Source organism: Anoplopoma fimbria, chromosome 20 (assembly GCF_027596085.1).
Source record: "Anoplopoma fimbria isolate UVic2021 breed Golden Eagle Sablefish chromosome 20, Afim_UVic_2022, whole genome shotgun sequence".
Lineage (NCBI taxonomy): Eukaryota > Metazoa > Chordata > Actinopteri > Perciformes > Anoplopomatidae > Anoplopoma > Anoplopoma fimbria.
Window position 1 is genome coordinate 27,914,149 of NC_072468.1, and position 15,000 is coordinate 27,929,148.

Consider the following 15,000-nt stretch of genomic DNA (forward strand, 5'->3'; position numbering starts at 1 on the left):
GTCAGAATTATTTTATAAACTAGAACTAAAACCAAAATAAATTATATAATTTAAGAAGAACTAAACTAAAACAATATTTCCTGGTTGAAAATATTAAATCAGTTAAGCTTTATTTTTTAAAATCTATAATAAATCACGAGTGAAAAATGTGTCAGCGTGAAGACACTGAAGAGACTTGATGTTCCAGCAGGTGGCGCTCTGCTGCCATGTTTCTCACCAAACAGCTGGTTTTCTCTAAAGGTTCAGGTCTTCCTCCATGTTTCTGTTTGAAGACGAGAAACGTTAAAACCGACACGAAAAATAAAGACGACAAATAAAACTAATAAACAAACTCTGAAATAAAAATGAAAAAAATAAAAGAATTACTGAAAATTCAGAACTATTACCTTGGTCAGACTCAATCTCCCAGCATACACTCTGAGTTCCACCTCAGAGGTCAATGTGACGTCACAAGAAGATGATTTATGTCTTACATAAAAAATGAAAAACAAATAGATCAGATTAACTTTGTTCCTTAAAAAGGAAATGAAGACATTTAATAAAACAAAACTGAATCTAATGAAATAAAATATCATTTTATGTGAATATTGTTTTAATTGGAATCTGATCAAATCAGAGTTTATTGATAGTTTTCCAAAAACAATCAACCTGAAGAAAACTAACATTCAATCAATGAACGTAAAATACTGAATTTTAACAGATTCCATAGAAAAACAAGAGAAGAAATAAAGTTTATTTTTATTTTTATCTCCTAAAATATAAAAAATGTAACTTAATTATTTTGTCCCCAAACAAAATAAAACGAATACATTTCAGAATAAAAGTTCTGCAGAAACAAAGGCTGTGCTTTTGGACACTTGGGGGCAGCAGAGCTCCAGCTGGTCGGTTGTCTGCACTTCATTACCCAGAGTTCCACAGGCAGCAGCAGGAGGAGGCGGGGCTTTACCTGCCCACACCTGCAGAGATTTCAGCCTGAAGACTGAAGGAAGAAACAAACAGACAGAAAACAAAGTGAGAAGAAAATGTTGCTGCAATCAACAGAATCCGTCTGATTCACTGATCTGAACCCAACGGATCCGGACTGAGCTGATCCGGGATCAGTCCTAGTTCACCTGGATCCTGATCCACCTGAGACTGGCTCAAGATTTCTCAACATTTTCCTGAAGCAGGAAGTGAAGCAGGAGCAGCAGACATGGTGAGTTCAGGCTCATTCTTCAGACCACTGTTTGAACCGGCAGAGACACAGTCCTGGTCCTGGTCCTGGTCCTGGTCCTGGTCCTGTACCTGGTTCTGTACCTGGTTCTGTACCTGGTCCTGGTCCTGGTCCTGGTCCTGCAGGAACAGATCCCTGATCAGATTTCTGCAGCTGTTTGTTTGACCTTAAACTTACTGATCACAAGTTTGTTTAAAAAAAAAGTTTAATAAATAAAAAGTAAAATGTTATTTTAACGTTTTATTTTAAAAATCTGTACTTAAAAAAACGAACAAACAACAAATTAGTGAATTTAATAGAATAAAACTAAGTAAATCATTTTTTATATAATTAAGTGTACAAACAAAATTACTTCTAATAACACACAAAAAAAGTGATAAAGATAATATTGATAATAAAATGCATGCATAAATAATGTTCATATTTAAACAATTAAAATAATGTAAATTAGACCGTCAGATGTTTTACTGAGACTAAAAATATAATAATTTTGCTCATAATTTATTTTCTTTTTTCCCCTCCGTCTTCATTTAATTATAGAAATATATTTGTTATTTCATCATTTTCTATCTGATTTTATTTCCTATTTTATTCAAATTGATCTCATTCATGTTCTCATATTTACGTTTATTTATATATGAAGTTTTTACAGTAAGAAAAAAAAGTTAATTTATATATTTACAGAAAGGGTTAATGTAAAGAATGAGGGATTAATTATTATTATTATTATTATTATTATTATTTCTCATAGGCTCATTAACATCATTATTACTAGATTATTTAGAACAGATATAATATTTATATTTAAGAAGCTGAAGAAAACTAGAATCAATCATTTTCAGTTCAGTTTAAAGTTAAGTTCAGTTTAATGTTTTAAATCAAACACACACACACACACACACACACACACACACACACACACACACACACACACACACACACACACACACAGCGTGTCGAGGCAAACGTGTCGGGGCGTCGCCGCTACTCAACAAGATCCCACAGGACAGAAGGAATGCTGGGAATTCTTCAGGAAGGAGAGACGATCCAACCAATCAGCTGATCTCTCTCTCACACACACACACACACACACACACACACACACACACACACACACACACACACACACACACACACACACACACACACACACACAGGAAGTTTTTGCTGAACAAACACAGAGTTCTCCGTTAAACAGTCAGTGTATCAATTCATCAGAATAAAATACATTATATTAATATTTATATATAATTATTGGAGAGTAACTAATAACTGTCAGTTATACCATTGAGACTCAGGATAAAGTGTTTGAATCTGTTCTGACTGAAGGTCAGAGGTCAGCGGTGATGAACGTGATCAGCTGACTGTCTCTGTGTTTATGCCCCGCCCCTCAGGGTAGTAAGGAGCGTTACCATTGGCTGGCTCAGAACGTGAAGGTGAGCGGCGTGGACGACATGGTGCTGCTGTCCAAGATCAACGAGGACGCCATCACGGAGAACCTGAAGAAGAGATACATGGACGACTACATCTTTGTATCCTCAGAACACTTCATGTTTATTATGAGCTAAAGGTTTACTGACAACCAGAGAATGTGCTTTAAATATCCTGCTTCTGCTTCTGGTCCTTGACCTGGTTCTCCTTCAGACCTACATCGGTCCAGTTCTGATCTCTGTGAATCCGTTCAAACAGCTTCCATATTTCACCGACAGAGAAGTGGAGATCTACCAGGGAGCGGTGAGACAACAACAACAACACAATACATACAAAGAAAACCAAACAAATACGTTCAGAAATTAAGTTATGTGGAATAAAATGGAATGACACAGGGAAAAAGTATTGAACATGCTTACTGAAATGTATTTAATACTTGGTACAGAAGCCTTTGTTGGTGATGACAGCTTCAAGACGCCTCCTGTTTGGAGAAACTAGTGGCATGCATTGCTCAGGTGTGATTTTGGCCCATTCTTCCACACAAACAGTCTTCAGATCTTGAAGGTTCCGTGGGCCTCTTCTATGAACTCTGATCTTTAGTTCTTTCCATAGAGTTTCTATTGGATTCAGGTCAGGTGATTGGCTGGGCCATTCTAGCAGCTTTATTTTCTTTCTCTGAAACCAATGGAGAGTTTCCTTGGCTGTGTGTTTGGGATCATTGTCTTGCTGAAATGTCCACCCTCGTTTCATCTTCATCATCCTGCTAGATGGCAGCAGATCTTTATCAAGAATGTCTCGGTACATTTTTCCATTCATCCTTCCTTCAATTATATGAAGTTTGCCAGTGCCGTATGCTGAGAAACAGCCCCACACCATGATGTTCCACCTCCAAACTTCACTGTTGGTCTGGTGTTTTTGGGGTGATGTGCAGTGCCATTTGACCTCCAAACATGGTGTGTATTATGGCCTCCAAAGAGTCCATGTTGGTCTCATCTGAGCAGACTATATTCTCCCAGTATTTCACAGGCTTGTCTGAATGTTGTGCAGCAAACTTTAAACGAGCTTCAACATGCTTTCTCTTCAGCAGTGGAGTCTTGCGTGGTGAGCGTGCATACAGGCCACGGCGGTTGATGCATTACTTATTGTTTTCTTTGAAACAATTGTACCTGCTGATTCCAGGTCTTTCTGAAGCTCTCCACTAGTGGTCCTTGGCTCTTGGACAACTCTTCTGATAATTCTTTTCACTCCTCTGTCAGAAATCTTGTGAGGAGCACCTGGTCGTGGCCGGTTTGTGGTGAAATGATGTTCTTTCCACTTCTGGATTATGGCCCCAACAGTGCTCACTGGAACATTCAGAAGTTTAGAAATCCTTCTGGAACCAATGCCATCAGTATGTTCTGCAACAATAAGGTTGTGAAGGTCTTGAGAGAGCTCTTTGCTTTTGCCCATCATGAGATGTTTCTTGTGTGACACCTTGGTAATGAGACACCTTTTTATAGGCCATCAGTTGGGACTGAACCAGCTGATATTCATTTGCACTGACAAGGGGCAGGCTTGCTTTCTAATTACTGATAGATTTCAGCTGGTGTCTTGTCTTTCCATGCCTTTTTGCACCTCCCTTTCTTCATGTGTTCAATACTTTCCCTGTGTGATTCCATTTTATTACACATAACTTAATTTCTGAATGTATTTGTTTGGTTTTCTTTGTATGTAGGGATTACTTGGGTTGTTACCGACATCTGGTGAACATTTCATGTCAATAGCACCTTTAGAAATATATTTACTGAGAAAAATGGTGACGTGCTCAATACTTATTTTACCCGCTGTGTGTGTCTGTGTATATGTATATGTATATATATACGTGGACAAAATTGTTGGAACCCTTCCGTTAAAGAAAGAAAAACCCACAATGGTCACTGAAATAACTTGAAACTGACTAAAGTAATAATAAATTAAAAAATATTGAAAATTAACTAATAAAAATCAGACATTGCTTTTGAATTGTGGTTCAACAGAATCATTTTAAAAAACAAACTAATGAAAATGGCCTGGACAAAAATGATGGTACCCCTAGAAAAGATTGAAAATAATTAGACCATAAGGACATGTTGAACTAAGGTGTGTCCTCTAATTAGCATCACAGGTGTCTTCAAACTTGTAATCAGTCAGTCTGCCTGTTTAAAGGGTGAAAAGTAGTCCCTGTGCTGTTTGGTATCATGGTTTGTACCACACAGAACACGGACCACAGAAAGCTAAGGAGAGAGTTGTCTCAGGAGATTAGAAAGACAATTATAGACAAGCATGTTAAAGGTAAAGGCTGTAAGACCATCTCCAAGCAGCTTGATGTTCCTGTGACTACAGTTTCACATATTATTCAGAAGTTTAAGGTCCACGGGACTGTAGCCAACCTCCCTGGACGTGGCCGCAAGAGGAAAATTGATGACAAAATGAAGAGACGGATAATACGAATGGTAACCAAAGAGCCCAGAACAACTTCCAAAGAGATTAGAGGTGAACTCCAAGGTCAAGGTCCATCAGTGTCAGATCGCACCATCTGTCGCTGTTTGAGCCAAAGTGGACTTCATGAAGACGACCGAGGAGGACACCACTGTTGAAAGCAAATCATAAGAAAGCGAGACTGGAATTTGACAAAATGCATATTGACAAGCCACAAAGCTTCTGGGAGAATGTCCTTTGGACAGATGAGACAAAACTGGAGCTTTTTGGCAAGTCACATCAGCTCTATGTTCACAGACGCAAAAATGAAGCATACAAAGAAAAGAACACTGTACCTACTGTGAAACATGGAGGAGGCTCGGTTATGTTCTGGGGCTGCTGTGCTGCATCTGGCACAGGGTGTCTGGAATCTGTGCAGGGTACAATGAAATCTCAAGGCTATCAAGGCATTCTGGAGCGAATGTGCTGCCCAGTGTCAGAAAGCTCGGTCTCAGTCGCAGGTCATGGGTCCTCCAACAGGATAATGACCCAAAACACACAGCTAAAAACACCCAAGAATGGCTCAGAGCAAAACATTGGACTATTCTGAAGTGGCCTTCTATGAGCCCTGATCTAAATGCTATTGAACATCTGTGGAAGGAGCTGAAACATGCAGTCTGGAGAAGGCATCCTTCAAACCTGAGACAGCTGGAGCAGTTTGCTCACGAGGAGTGGGCCAGAATACCTGCTGACAGGTGAAGAAGTCTCATTGAGAGTTATAGAAATCGCTTGATTGCAGTGATTGCCTCAAAAGCTTGTGCAACAAAATATTAAGTTAAGGGTACCATCATTTTTGCCCAGGCCATTTTCATTAGTTAATTTTTTTAAATGATTCTGTTGAACCACAATTCAAAAGCAATGTCTGATTTTCATTAGCTAATTTTCAGTAAATTTTTATTAATTATTACTTTTGTCAGTTTCAAGTTATTTCAGTGACCATTGTGGGTTTTTCTTTCTTTAACGGAAGGGTTCCAACAATTTTGTCCACGTGAGTATATATATATATATATATATATATATATGTTTGTGTGTATATATGTGTATGTATATATATGTTTGTGTGTGAGTATATATATATATATATATATGTGTGTATATATATATATGTTTGTGTGTATATATGTATATATGTGTATGTATGTATATATGTATGTGTGTGTGTATATATATATATATATATATATATATATATATATAAAAAATAAACTGCTTATTTGTCAAATGCAAACTGGTCCTCAGAAGGATAGAAAACCTTTAACATGTTGACTCCTCTTCCTCTTCCTCCAGGCTCAGTATGAGAACCCCCCCCACATCTACGCTCTGGCTGACAACATGTACAGAAACATGATGATCGACAACGAGAATCAGTGTGTCATCATCAGGTAGGCGGGACTAAAACAGCAACAACAACAACAACACCAGTGAACAGGAAGTGACCATATATGGAGTGAAGAGGAGTGACGTAGAGACGCCGTATACGTCTCTGGTGTGGACCTGTCAATCAGTGTGTAGCCCCGCCCTAAAGCATCCCCTGCTTTATGGTCTGTTTGACTCTAAATGGAGCATCATTTACTAAATGAACATCATGCTGTATTGAAGAAGACTTGAAACTAGAGATTGAGACCATAAACTCATGTTTACAATGTTTACTGAGGGAATAAATCAAGAGAGAAGTAGAGTCATTTTCTCATAGACTTCTATACAACCAGAGGAGTCGCCCCCTGCTGGACAGCAGAGAGAGAATGCAGCTTTAACACATGAAGCTCTGACTTCACTTTAAAGAACCAGAGGTTTGTCTCTTGATTTGGACATTTCTAAGGGCGTCGATTAGGAGAACTAAAGTTTTGACGTCTCCTTTGTCCCAATTTAAAGCATATAGCACTCAAGTACAGTAAAAGTTCCTGTTTCCTGTTTCCTGATTCCTGTTTCCTGTTTCCTGTTTCCTGTTTCCTGATTCCTGTTTCCTGTTTCCTGTTTCCTGATTCCTGTCAGTGGTGAAAGTGGAGCCGGAAAAACTGTTGCTGCCAAATTCATCATGAGCTACGTGTCCAAAGTGTCCGGAGGAGGAGACAAGGTCCAGGTCAGTACACAGAGTACTGCTTGTGGTACATCGGTTGTACTGCTCGTGGTACTAGTCATGGTACTGCTCGTGGTACTAGTCATGGTACTGCTCGTGGTACATCGGTTGTACTGCTCGTGGTACTAGTCATGGTACTGCTCGTGGTACATCGGTTGTACTGCTCGTGGTACTAGTCATGGTACTGCTCGTGGTTCTGGTAGTTAAGGATGCAGTAACTCAGATTTTAGGTGTTGGAATTAAAATCAGATGAGATTGGGATCGGTTATTACTGCTGGTAGTACTACTGTTAGTACTACTGTTACCATGGTTACTACTGTGTGTTTGTGCAGCATGTTAAAGACATCATCCTTCAGTCCAACCCTCTGCTGGAGGCCTTCGGAAACGCCAAAACCGTCCGCAACAACAACTCCAGCAGATTTGTGAGTACAAATACATTCTGACAGATTCATACACAGTATACAAAGTAGTCAACAGTATACTACTAATATGTACTACTGCCACATGTGCACTGTCCTCCTCTCAGGGTAAATACTTTGAGATCCAGTTCAGTCGAGGAGGAGCTCCTGATGGAGGAAAGATCTCCAACTTCCTGTTGGAGAAAAGTCGAGTTGTTTCTCAGAATCCTGGAGAGAGAAGCTTCCACATCTACTACCAGGTACTGATATATATATATATATATATATATATATATATATATATATATATATATATATTTCTTCTTCCGATCCTGTCACTTCCTCCCCTGATTCCATCGTTTCCTCTCCTGATTCCATCACTTCCTCCCCTGATTCCATCACTTCCTCCCCTGATTCCATCACTTCCTCCCCTGATTCCATCACTTCCTGACCATATTTGCTCCTCTGTATGTAAACTGAAGAACCTCTGTTGGTTTTAATACATAAAAACAATCTTTTGAATAAACTTAATGCACCTGACCTACCTGTGACCTCTGACCTCTGTCCTCAGATGTTGGAGGGGGCGACTTCGGAGCAGAGGGAGAACCTCGGGGTCACGACCCCCGACTACTACTTCTATCTCAACCAATCAGGATCCTACACGGTGGAGGACATGAACGACAAGAAGGAGTTCTCTGATACTATGGTCTGTACCTGTCTGTGTGACTGGTAAACTGTCTGTCTGTGTGACTGGTAAACTGTCTGTCTGTCTGACTGGTAAACTGTCTGTCTGCTTAACAGTCTGTCTGTTAAACATTCTGTCTGCTAATCCATCTGTCTCTCTGCCTGTCTGTCTCTCAGAATGCCATGTCAGTAGTGGGTCTGTCTGCGGAGGAACAGGATTCAGTTCTTCAGCTTGTTGCAGGAATTCTTCATCTGGGAAACATCAGCTTCAGAGAGGAAAACAATTACGCTGTGGTCGAAAGCCAGGACTGTAAGAACCTACGAGACGTACACTAAACTACACGACGTACACTAAACTACACGACGTAAACTAAACTACACGACGTACACTAAACTACACGACGTACACTAAACTACACGACGTAAACTACACGACGTAAACTAAACTACACGACGTAAACTACAAGACCTAAACTACACAACGTAAACTACACAACGTACACTAAACTACACAACGTAAACTAAACTACACAACGTAAACTAAACTACACAACGTACACTAAACTACACGACGTACACTAAACTACACGACGTACACTAAACTACAAGACGTAAACTAAACTACACAACGTAAACTACACAACGTACACTAAACTACACGACGTACACTAAACTACACGACGTAAACTAAACTACACGACGTAAACTAAACTACACGACGTAAACTAAACTACACAACGTACACTAAACTACACAACGTACACTAAACTACACGACGTAAACTACACGACGTAAACTAAACTACACGACGTAAACTACACGACGTAAACTACAAGACCTAAACTACACAACGTAAACTACACAACGTACACTAAACTACACGACGTACACTAAACTACACAACGTAAACTAAACTACACAACGTAAACTAAACTACACAACGTACACTAAACTACACGACGTACACTAAACTACACGACGTAAACTAAACTACACAACGTAAACTACACAACGTACACTAAACTACACAACGTACACTAAACTACACAACGTACACTAAACTACACAACGTACACTAAACTACACAACGTAAACTAAACTACACAACGTACACTAAACTACACAACGTACACTAAACTACACAACACAATGTAAACTAAACTACACGACGTACACTAAACTACACAACGTACACTAAACTACACAACGTAAACTAAACTACACAACACAATGTAAACTAAACTACACAACGTAAACTAAACTACACAACACAATGTACACTAAACTACACAACGTACACTAAACTACACAACGTACACTAAACTACACGACGTACACTAAACTACACAACGTAAACTAAACTACACAACGTACACTAAACTACACGACAGATAAATTGTGACATCACAATGATTGTTCTGATTGTTATGATCATAATGATCAGAACAATCAGAACAATCAGAACAACCATAATCATCTCCCTCCATTGATCCGTTTCTCTGAACCGTCTTTTGTCGGGTCATGATGGTCACTCTGTCTCTGTCTTCCCGTCAGTCCTGGCGTTCCCGTCCTTCCTGCTGGGGATCCCTCAGGACGGACTCTGCAGTAAACTCACCAGCAGGATTATGGACAGTAAGTGGGGGGGGAAGACCGAGTCCATCGCCGTGACCCTGAACACGGAGCAGGCCTGCTTCTCCAGAGACGCCCTGTCCAAAGCGCTCTACACCCGACTCTTCGACTTCCTTGTAGACGTCAGTCACTTCAATATCTGAAACACAATTGATGTAGACGTTTACTCTGTATTGACTATTTGATGTGTGTGTGTGCAGTGTATTAATAAAGCCATACAGAAAGACCAGGAGGAGTTCAACATCGGAGTCCTCGATATCTACGGCTTCGAGATCTTCCAGGTGAAAACACAAACACGATAAAGCAGGGGATGCTTTAGGGCGGGGCTACACGCTGATTGACATCACCATGACAACGTCCACTTTTATTATACAGTCTGTGTTAAAACAAGAATAAATCAGATGACTAAATGTTCTATTTTCTCAAAACGGTCTAAAACTCTAATCAGCTGATCTGTGAGCTGCCAGCTGAGAATCATTTGACCAACAGCAGATGAACACAGACCTGTTTTCTGTTATTCACTGACTGATTGATTGATTGATTGATTGATTGATTGATTGATTGATTGATTGATTGATTGATTGATTGATTACACTGATCTGATTAGTATCTTGTTGTTTCTTCTTTTTCAGAGAAACGGCTTCGAGCAGTTCTGCATCAACTTTGTGAACGAGAAGCTGCAGCAGATTTTTATTGAGCTCACACTGAAGGCAGAACAGGTGATACACCATGACGTCATCGCACCATGACGTCATCACACCATGACGTCATCGCACCATGACGTCATCACACCATGATGTCATCGCATTACTTTCACCTCTTTATTGAGGATGATTTTGTTTGAACATGTGACTTCACCAGTGTTATTGTCATTACTTTTTTCTTCTTCGTTGGTTATTTACTGTATTATTTTCAGTGATTGATGAAATTTCCTCTTCATACATGAACATGAAAACATGAATCTTCTTCTGTCTCTGCAGGACGAGTACGTTCAGGAGGGGATCCAATGGACGCCCATCGAGTATTTCAACAACAAGGTGGTCTGTGACCTCATCGAGTCCAAACTGGTGAGTCAACCAATCAGTGAGGAGCTCTGTGGCCTCTTCGTCTTCATCACACAAAGTTAAAAGAATTCAATAAATAGATATGAACACAGCTCTGTTCAGCATTGCACGGTTTCTCTGGACGTTTCCCAGAATCCTCCTGGGCTCATGAGCGTCCTGGATGACGTGTGTGCTACGATGCACGCTAAAGGTGAAGGAGCAGATCAGACGCTGCTGCAGAAGCTTCAGGGACAGATCGGATCCCACGAACACTTCAGCAGCTGGAACAAAGGATTCATCATTCACCACTATGCCGGGAAGGTACGGCTGCTGTCTGAGCAGGAGTTCACCTGTCTGTCTGTCTGTCTGTGCAGGAGTTCACCTGTCTGTCTGTGCAGGAGTTCACCCGTCTGTCTGTGCAGGAGTTCACCTGTCTGTCTGTCTGTCTGTCTGTCTGAGCAGGAGTTCACCTGTCTGTCTGTCTGTCTGTCTGAGCAGGAGTTCACCTGTCTGTCTGTCTGTCTGTCTGAGCAGGAGTTCACCTGTCTGTCTGTCTGTCTGTCTGAGCAGGAGTTCACCTGTCTGTCTGTGCGGGAGTTCACCTGTCTGTCTGTGCAGGAGTTCACCTGTGTATTTATTCATGATGTCTGTCTGTCTGTCAGGTGTCGTATGATGTCAGCGGTTTCTGTGAGAGGAACAGAGACGTGTTGTTTAATGACATCATCGAGCTGATGCAGAGCAGCGAGTTGTAAGTATTCAAACTGTGTGTGTCAGATGACCTCATTATGACCTCATGATGACATCATGATGACCTCACAATAACCCCTATCCGTGGTGTGTTTGTGGTCAGTCCGTTCATCAGAGCTCTGTTCCCGGAGAACCTGGAGGCGGAGAAGAGAGGGCGTCCGTCCACCGCCAGCACTAAGATCAAGGTGAGAGAGACGCTGTGATTGACAGGTGGAGACCTGAGGACTCCACCTTTCCTCTAGCGCCCCCTTCAGGACAAACATGTAGAGCTCCTCTAATGTTCAGACTGAAAGAACTGAAGCCCATCAGGAGGTTTGTTCAGGTTGTGGCTGTTATGACGACTGAAGACCGTCAGTGAGTCACAGCAGCATCGTAACACCGAAGGTTCAAACCAGACATCAACCTCCAGCTCTTTAAAGTGAATCCAAAGCTTCCTGTCTTAAAGCTGCATTCTCTCTCCTGTCCACCAGGGGGCGACTCCTCTGGTTGTATAGAAGTCTATGAGAAAATGACTCTACTTCTCTCTTGATTTATTCCCTCAGTAAACATTGTAAACATGAGTTTATGGTCTCAATCTCAGAAAGGTGCATCAGGTAAACCTGCCCCCCCCCCCCTTTTAGAAACAAGCCAACAGTCTGGTCCAGACTCTGATGAAGTGCACCCCCCACTACATCCGCTGCATCAAACCCAACGAGACCAAACGCCCCCGCGACTGGGAGGATAACCGGGTCAGACACCAGGTGGAGTACCTGGGCCTCCGAGAGAACATCAGGGTCCGTCGGGCGGGGTACGCCTACAGACGGGCCTTCAACAAGTTCCTGCAGAGGTCAGAGGTCAAACAGGGCAACATCCTGTACGCCGTGCTGCTGCTTCAAACATGCTAACAGAGGTTTGTGTGCTGCAGGTACGCCATCCTGACCAAGGAGACCTGGCCTCATTGGACTGGCAAGGAGCGCCAGGGAGTCCTGCACCTCCTCAACTCGGTCCACATGGACCAGGACCAGTTCCAGCTGGGCAAGACCAAAGTCTTCATCAAAGCTCCGGAGTCGGTACGAAAATGCTGTGAAGTTTTCAGTTAACAGGACCTGTTTATACCATGAGTTCTGTTTGACACAGCGGCATTCTGGGTGTTGTAGTTTCCAGAAGTCTGTCTTTGTCTCGTCTTTATGTTTGTTGTATCTCCGTGTCTTTTTCTTCTCTGCAGCTCTTCTTGTTGGAGGAGATGAGGGAGAGGAAGTATAACGGTTACGCTCGGGTGATCCAGAAGGCTTGGCGTAAACACATCGCTGTCCGCAAGTACGTCAAGATGAGGGAGGAAGGTGAGCCTGTGGTCCAGAAGGGGTTCAGGAGGCGCTGCATTTAGTTTGTGTTGAACATCACGTCTTCTTCTCTACTTAATGATTTTCTGGTTCCTCCAGCCTCCGACGTCCTGCTGAACAAGAAGGAGCGCCGCAGAAACAGCATCAACAGGAACTTCGTGGGCGACTACCTCGGGACGGAGAACCATCCGGAGGTCAGGCAGTTCGTGGGCCGCCGAGAGAGGATCGACTTCGCCGACGTCGTGGTGAAGTTTGACCGAAGATTCAGGGTAAAAAAAAAAAGATCACAGAAAAACCAACTACAAAGAAATCTGATCAATGAGTTGTCACGGTAACCCTTCCTCCTCAAAGTCGTCATTGTTCACAATCATGGTGGACGACGTCACCATGACAACGTCCTCTTCTTGTATACAGTCTGTGGTCTGAAGTCTAAATCCAGTTCATAACTTCCTGTCTGACTGCTCCGTGTTCCTGCTGATCCACAGAGTGTGAAGCGCGACCTCATCCTGACCCCAAAGTTCCTGTACATGATTGGTCGAGAGAAGGTGAAGCAGGGTCCGGACAAAGGTCAGATCCAGGAGGTTCTCAAGAGGAAGATTGAGGTCAACAAGATCCAGTCTGTTTCCCTGAGGTACACCACTAGAACAAGATCTAGAACCAGGACCAGAATTAGAACTGGAACTAGAACTACAACCAGGGCTGGAGCTAGACCTGGAACTAGGACTGGAACCAGCAACAGAGCTAGAACAGGACCCAGACCTTAGTGCTAGAACCAGGACTGATACTGGAACTAGAAAGTACAGCTAGAACACAACCAGGGACAAAACCGTAACCAGAACTAGAACCAGAACCAAATAACCGAGGCAGGACAAGAAGTAAAGCCTGGATCAGAACTAAAACTGGAACTGAAACTACAACCTGAACTAGAACTAAAAATAGAACCAGGACCAAGACTAGTATCATGACTAGGTCACTGCACCAGAGCTACAACAGAAACTAGAATTATACACCAGATCCAAAACCAGGCCAGGACCAGAACATTTAGAATACGCCCCACATCCATTAATGCTGACATTAGAAGAGAAAACTACCTGAAGAGATAACGAAATTATGAAATACTTGAAATGTTTGTTTCTTATTGTCTTTCTACCCGTCTGTCTCTACCTGTCTCTCTCTACCTTTCTCTTCCTGTCTCTCTCTACCTGTCTCTCTCTTCCTGTCTGTCTCTCTGTCAGCACTCTGCAGGACGACTTCTTCATCGTCCATGAGGAGGAGTATGACAGTGTTCTTCAGAGTGTCTTTAAAACGGAGTTCCTCAGTCTGCTGGTCAAACGTTATCAGGAGAAGACTCAGAAGAAGCTACCGCTGAAGTTCAACAACCTGTCAGTACCATTTAATTTAGTTTAGCTCAAATATAAAGAAACACAAACATGTGGTTCTTTATGCTGGTGCCATGATGTAATGTTTAAGTATGTAAATATAAGAACTCCATGGACCTGCTGTTTCTAAATGAATATAAGATCTACATGAACATCATCTGTGTCCGTCCGTCTGTCTTCGTCCTCCAGTCTGGAGTTTAAGGTGAAGAAGGGAGGCTGGGGTCCATTCGGCTCCTCAGGGTCCAGACAGATCCAGTTCCAGGGGGGTCAGGGCGATGAGGCCGTCCTGAAGCCCAGCGGGAAGGTCCTGCAGGTCTCCATCGGACCGGGTCTGCCTAAAAACTCTAGTAGGTTCTGACACAACTCACCACGAGTTCTTCCAGAACTTCCTGTGTGCCCCCCCCCTCACTTCCTATCTGTTTGATCTGTAGGACCGACCAGGAAGGACCAACGGAAGAGTCGCTACATGGGGAGCCAGACTCCGTCCACAAACCACTACGACTCAGGTACAAGAACACAAACCCGTCAGGAGGTCCGGTCGCTGCCGACTGAGCAACCGTTGGTTTATAATCTCTCTTTTTTCC

At 42.2% G+C, this 15,000-nt stretch overlaps 1 protein-coding gene across 1 annotated transcript in view; it reads left to right on the forward strand.

Annotated features, from left to right (window-relative positions):
• The first annotated feature begins 959 nt into the window (after positions 1–959).
• Positions 960–15,000, forward strand: part of myo1eb (myosin IEb) — a 15,889-nt gene continuing 1,848 nt past the window's right edge. Inside the window, exons 1-24 of the mRNA XM_054620968.1 lie at positions 960–1,195; positions 2,608–2,745; positions 2,858–2,947; positions 6,428–6,522; positions 7,133–7,220; positions 7,550–7,639; positions 7,744–7,875; positions 8,187–8,321; positions 8,477–8,609; positions 9,854–10,050; positions 10,129–10,209; positions 10,561–10,647; positions 10,909–10,995; positions 11,125–11,292; positions 11,634–11,719; positions 11,822–11,903; positions 12,339–12,544; positions 12,623–12,767; positions 12,923–13,037; positions 13,137–13,306; positions 13,523–13,668; positions 14,273–14,419; positions 14,606–14,763; positions 14,848–14,922. Coding sequence (XP_054476943.1) covers positions 1,193–1,195; positions 2,608–2,745; positions 2,858–2,947; positions 6,428–6,522; positions 7,133–7,220; positions 7,550–7,639; positions 7,744–7,875; positions 8,187–8,321; positions 8,477–8,609; positions 9,854–10,050; positions 10,129–10,209; positions 10,561–10,647; positions 10,909–10,995; positions 11,125–11,292; positions 11,634–11,719; positions 11,822–11,903; positions 12,339–12,544; positions 12,623–12,767; positions 12,923–13,037; positions 13,137–13,306; positions 13,523–13,668; positions 14,273–14,419; positions 14,606–14,763; positions 14,848–14,922 — 2,854 coding nt within the window. The 5' untranslated portion in view covers positions 960–1,192. The remainder of the gene's footprint in view (positions 1,196–2,607; positions 2,746–2,857; positions 2,948–6,427; positions 6,523–7,132; positions 7,221–7,549; positions 7,640–7,743; positions 7,876–8,186; positions 8,322–8,476; positions 8,610–9,853; positions 10,051–10,128; positions 10,210–10,560; positions 10,648–10,908; positions 10,996–11,124; positions 11,293–11,633; positions 11,720–11,821; positions 11,904–12,338; positions 12,545–12,622; positions 12,768–12,922; positions 13,038–13,136; positions 13,307–13,522; positions 13,669–14,272; positions 14,420–14,605; positions 14,764–14,847; positions 14,923–15,000) is intronic.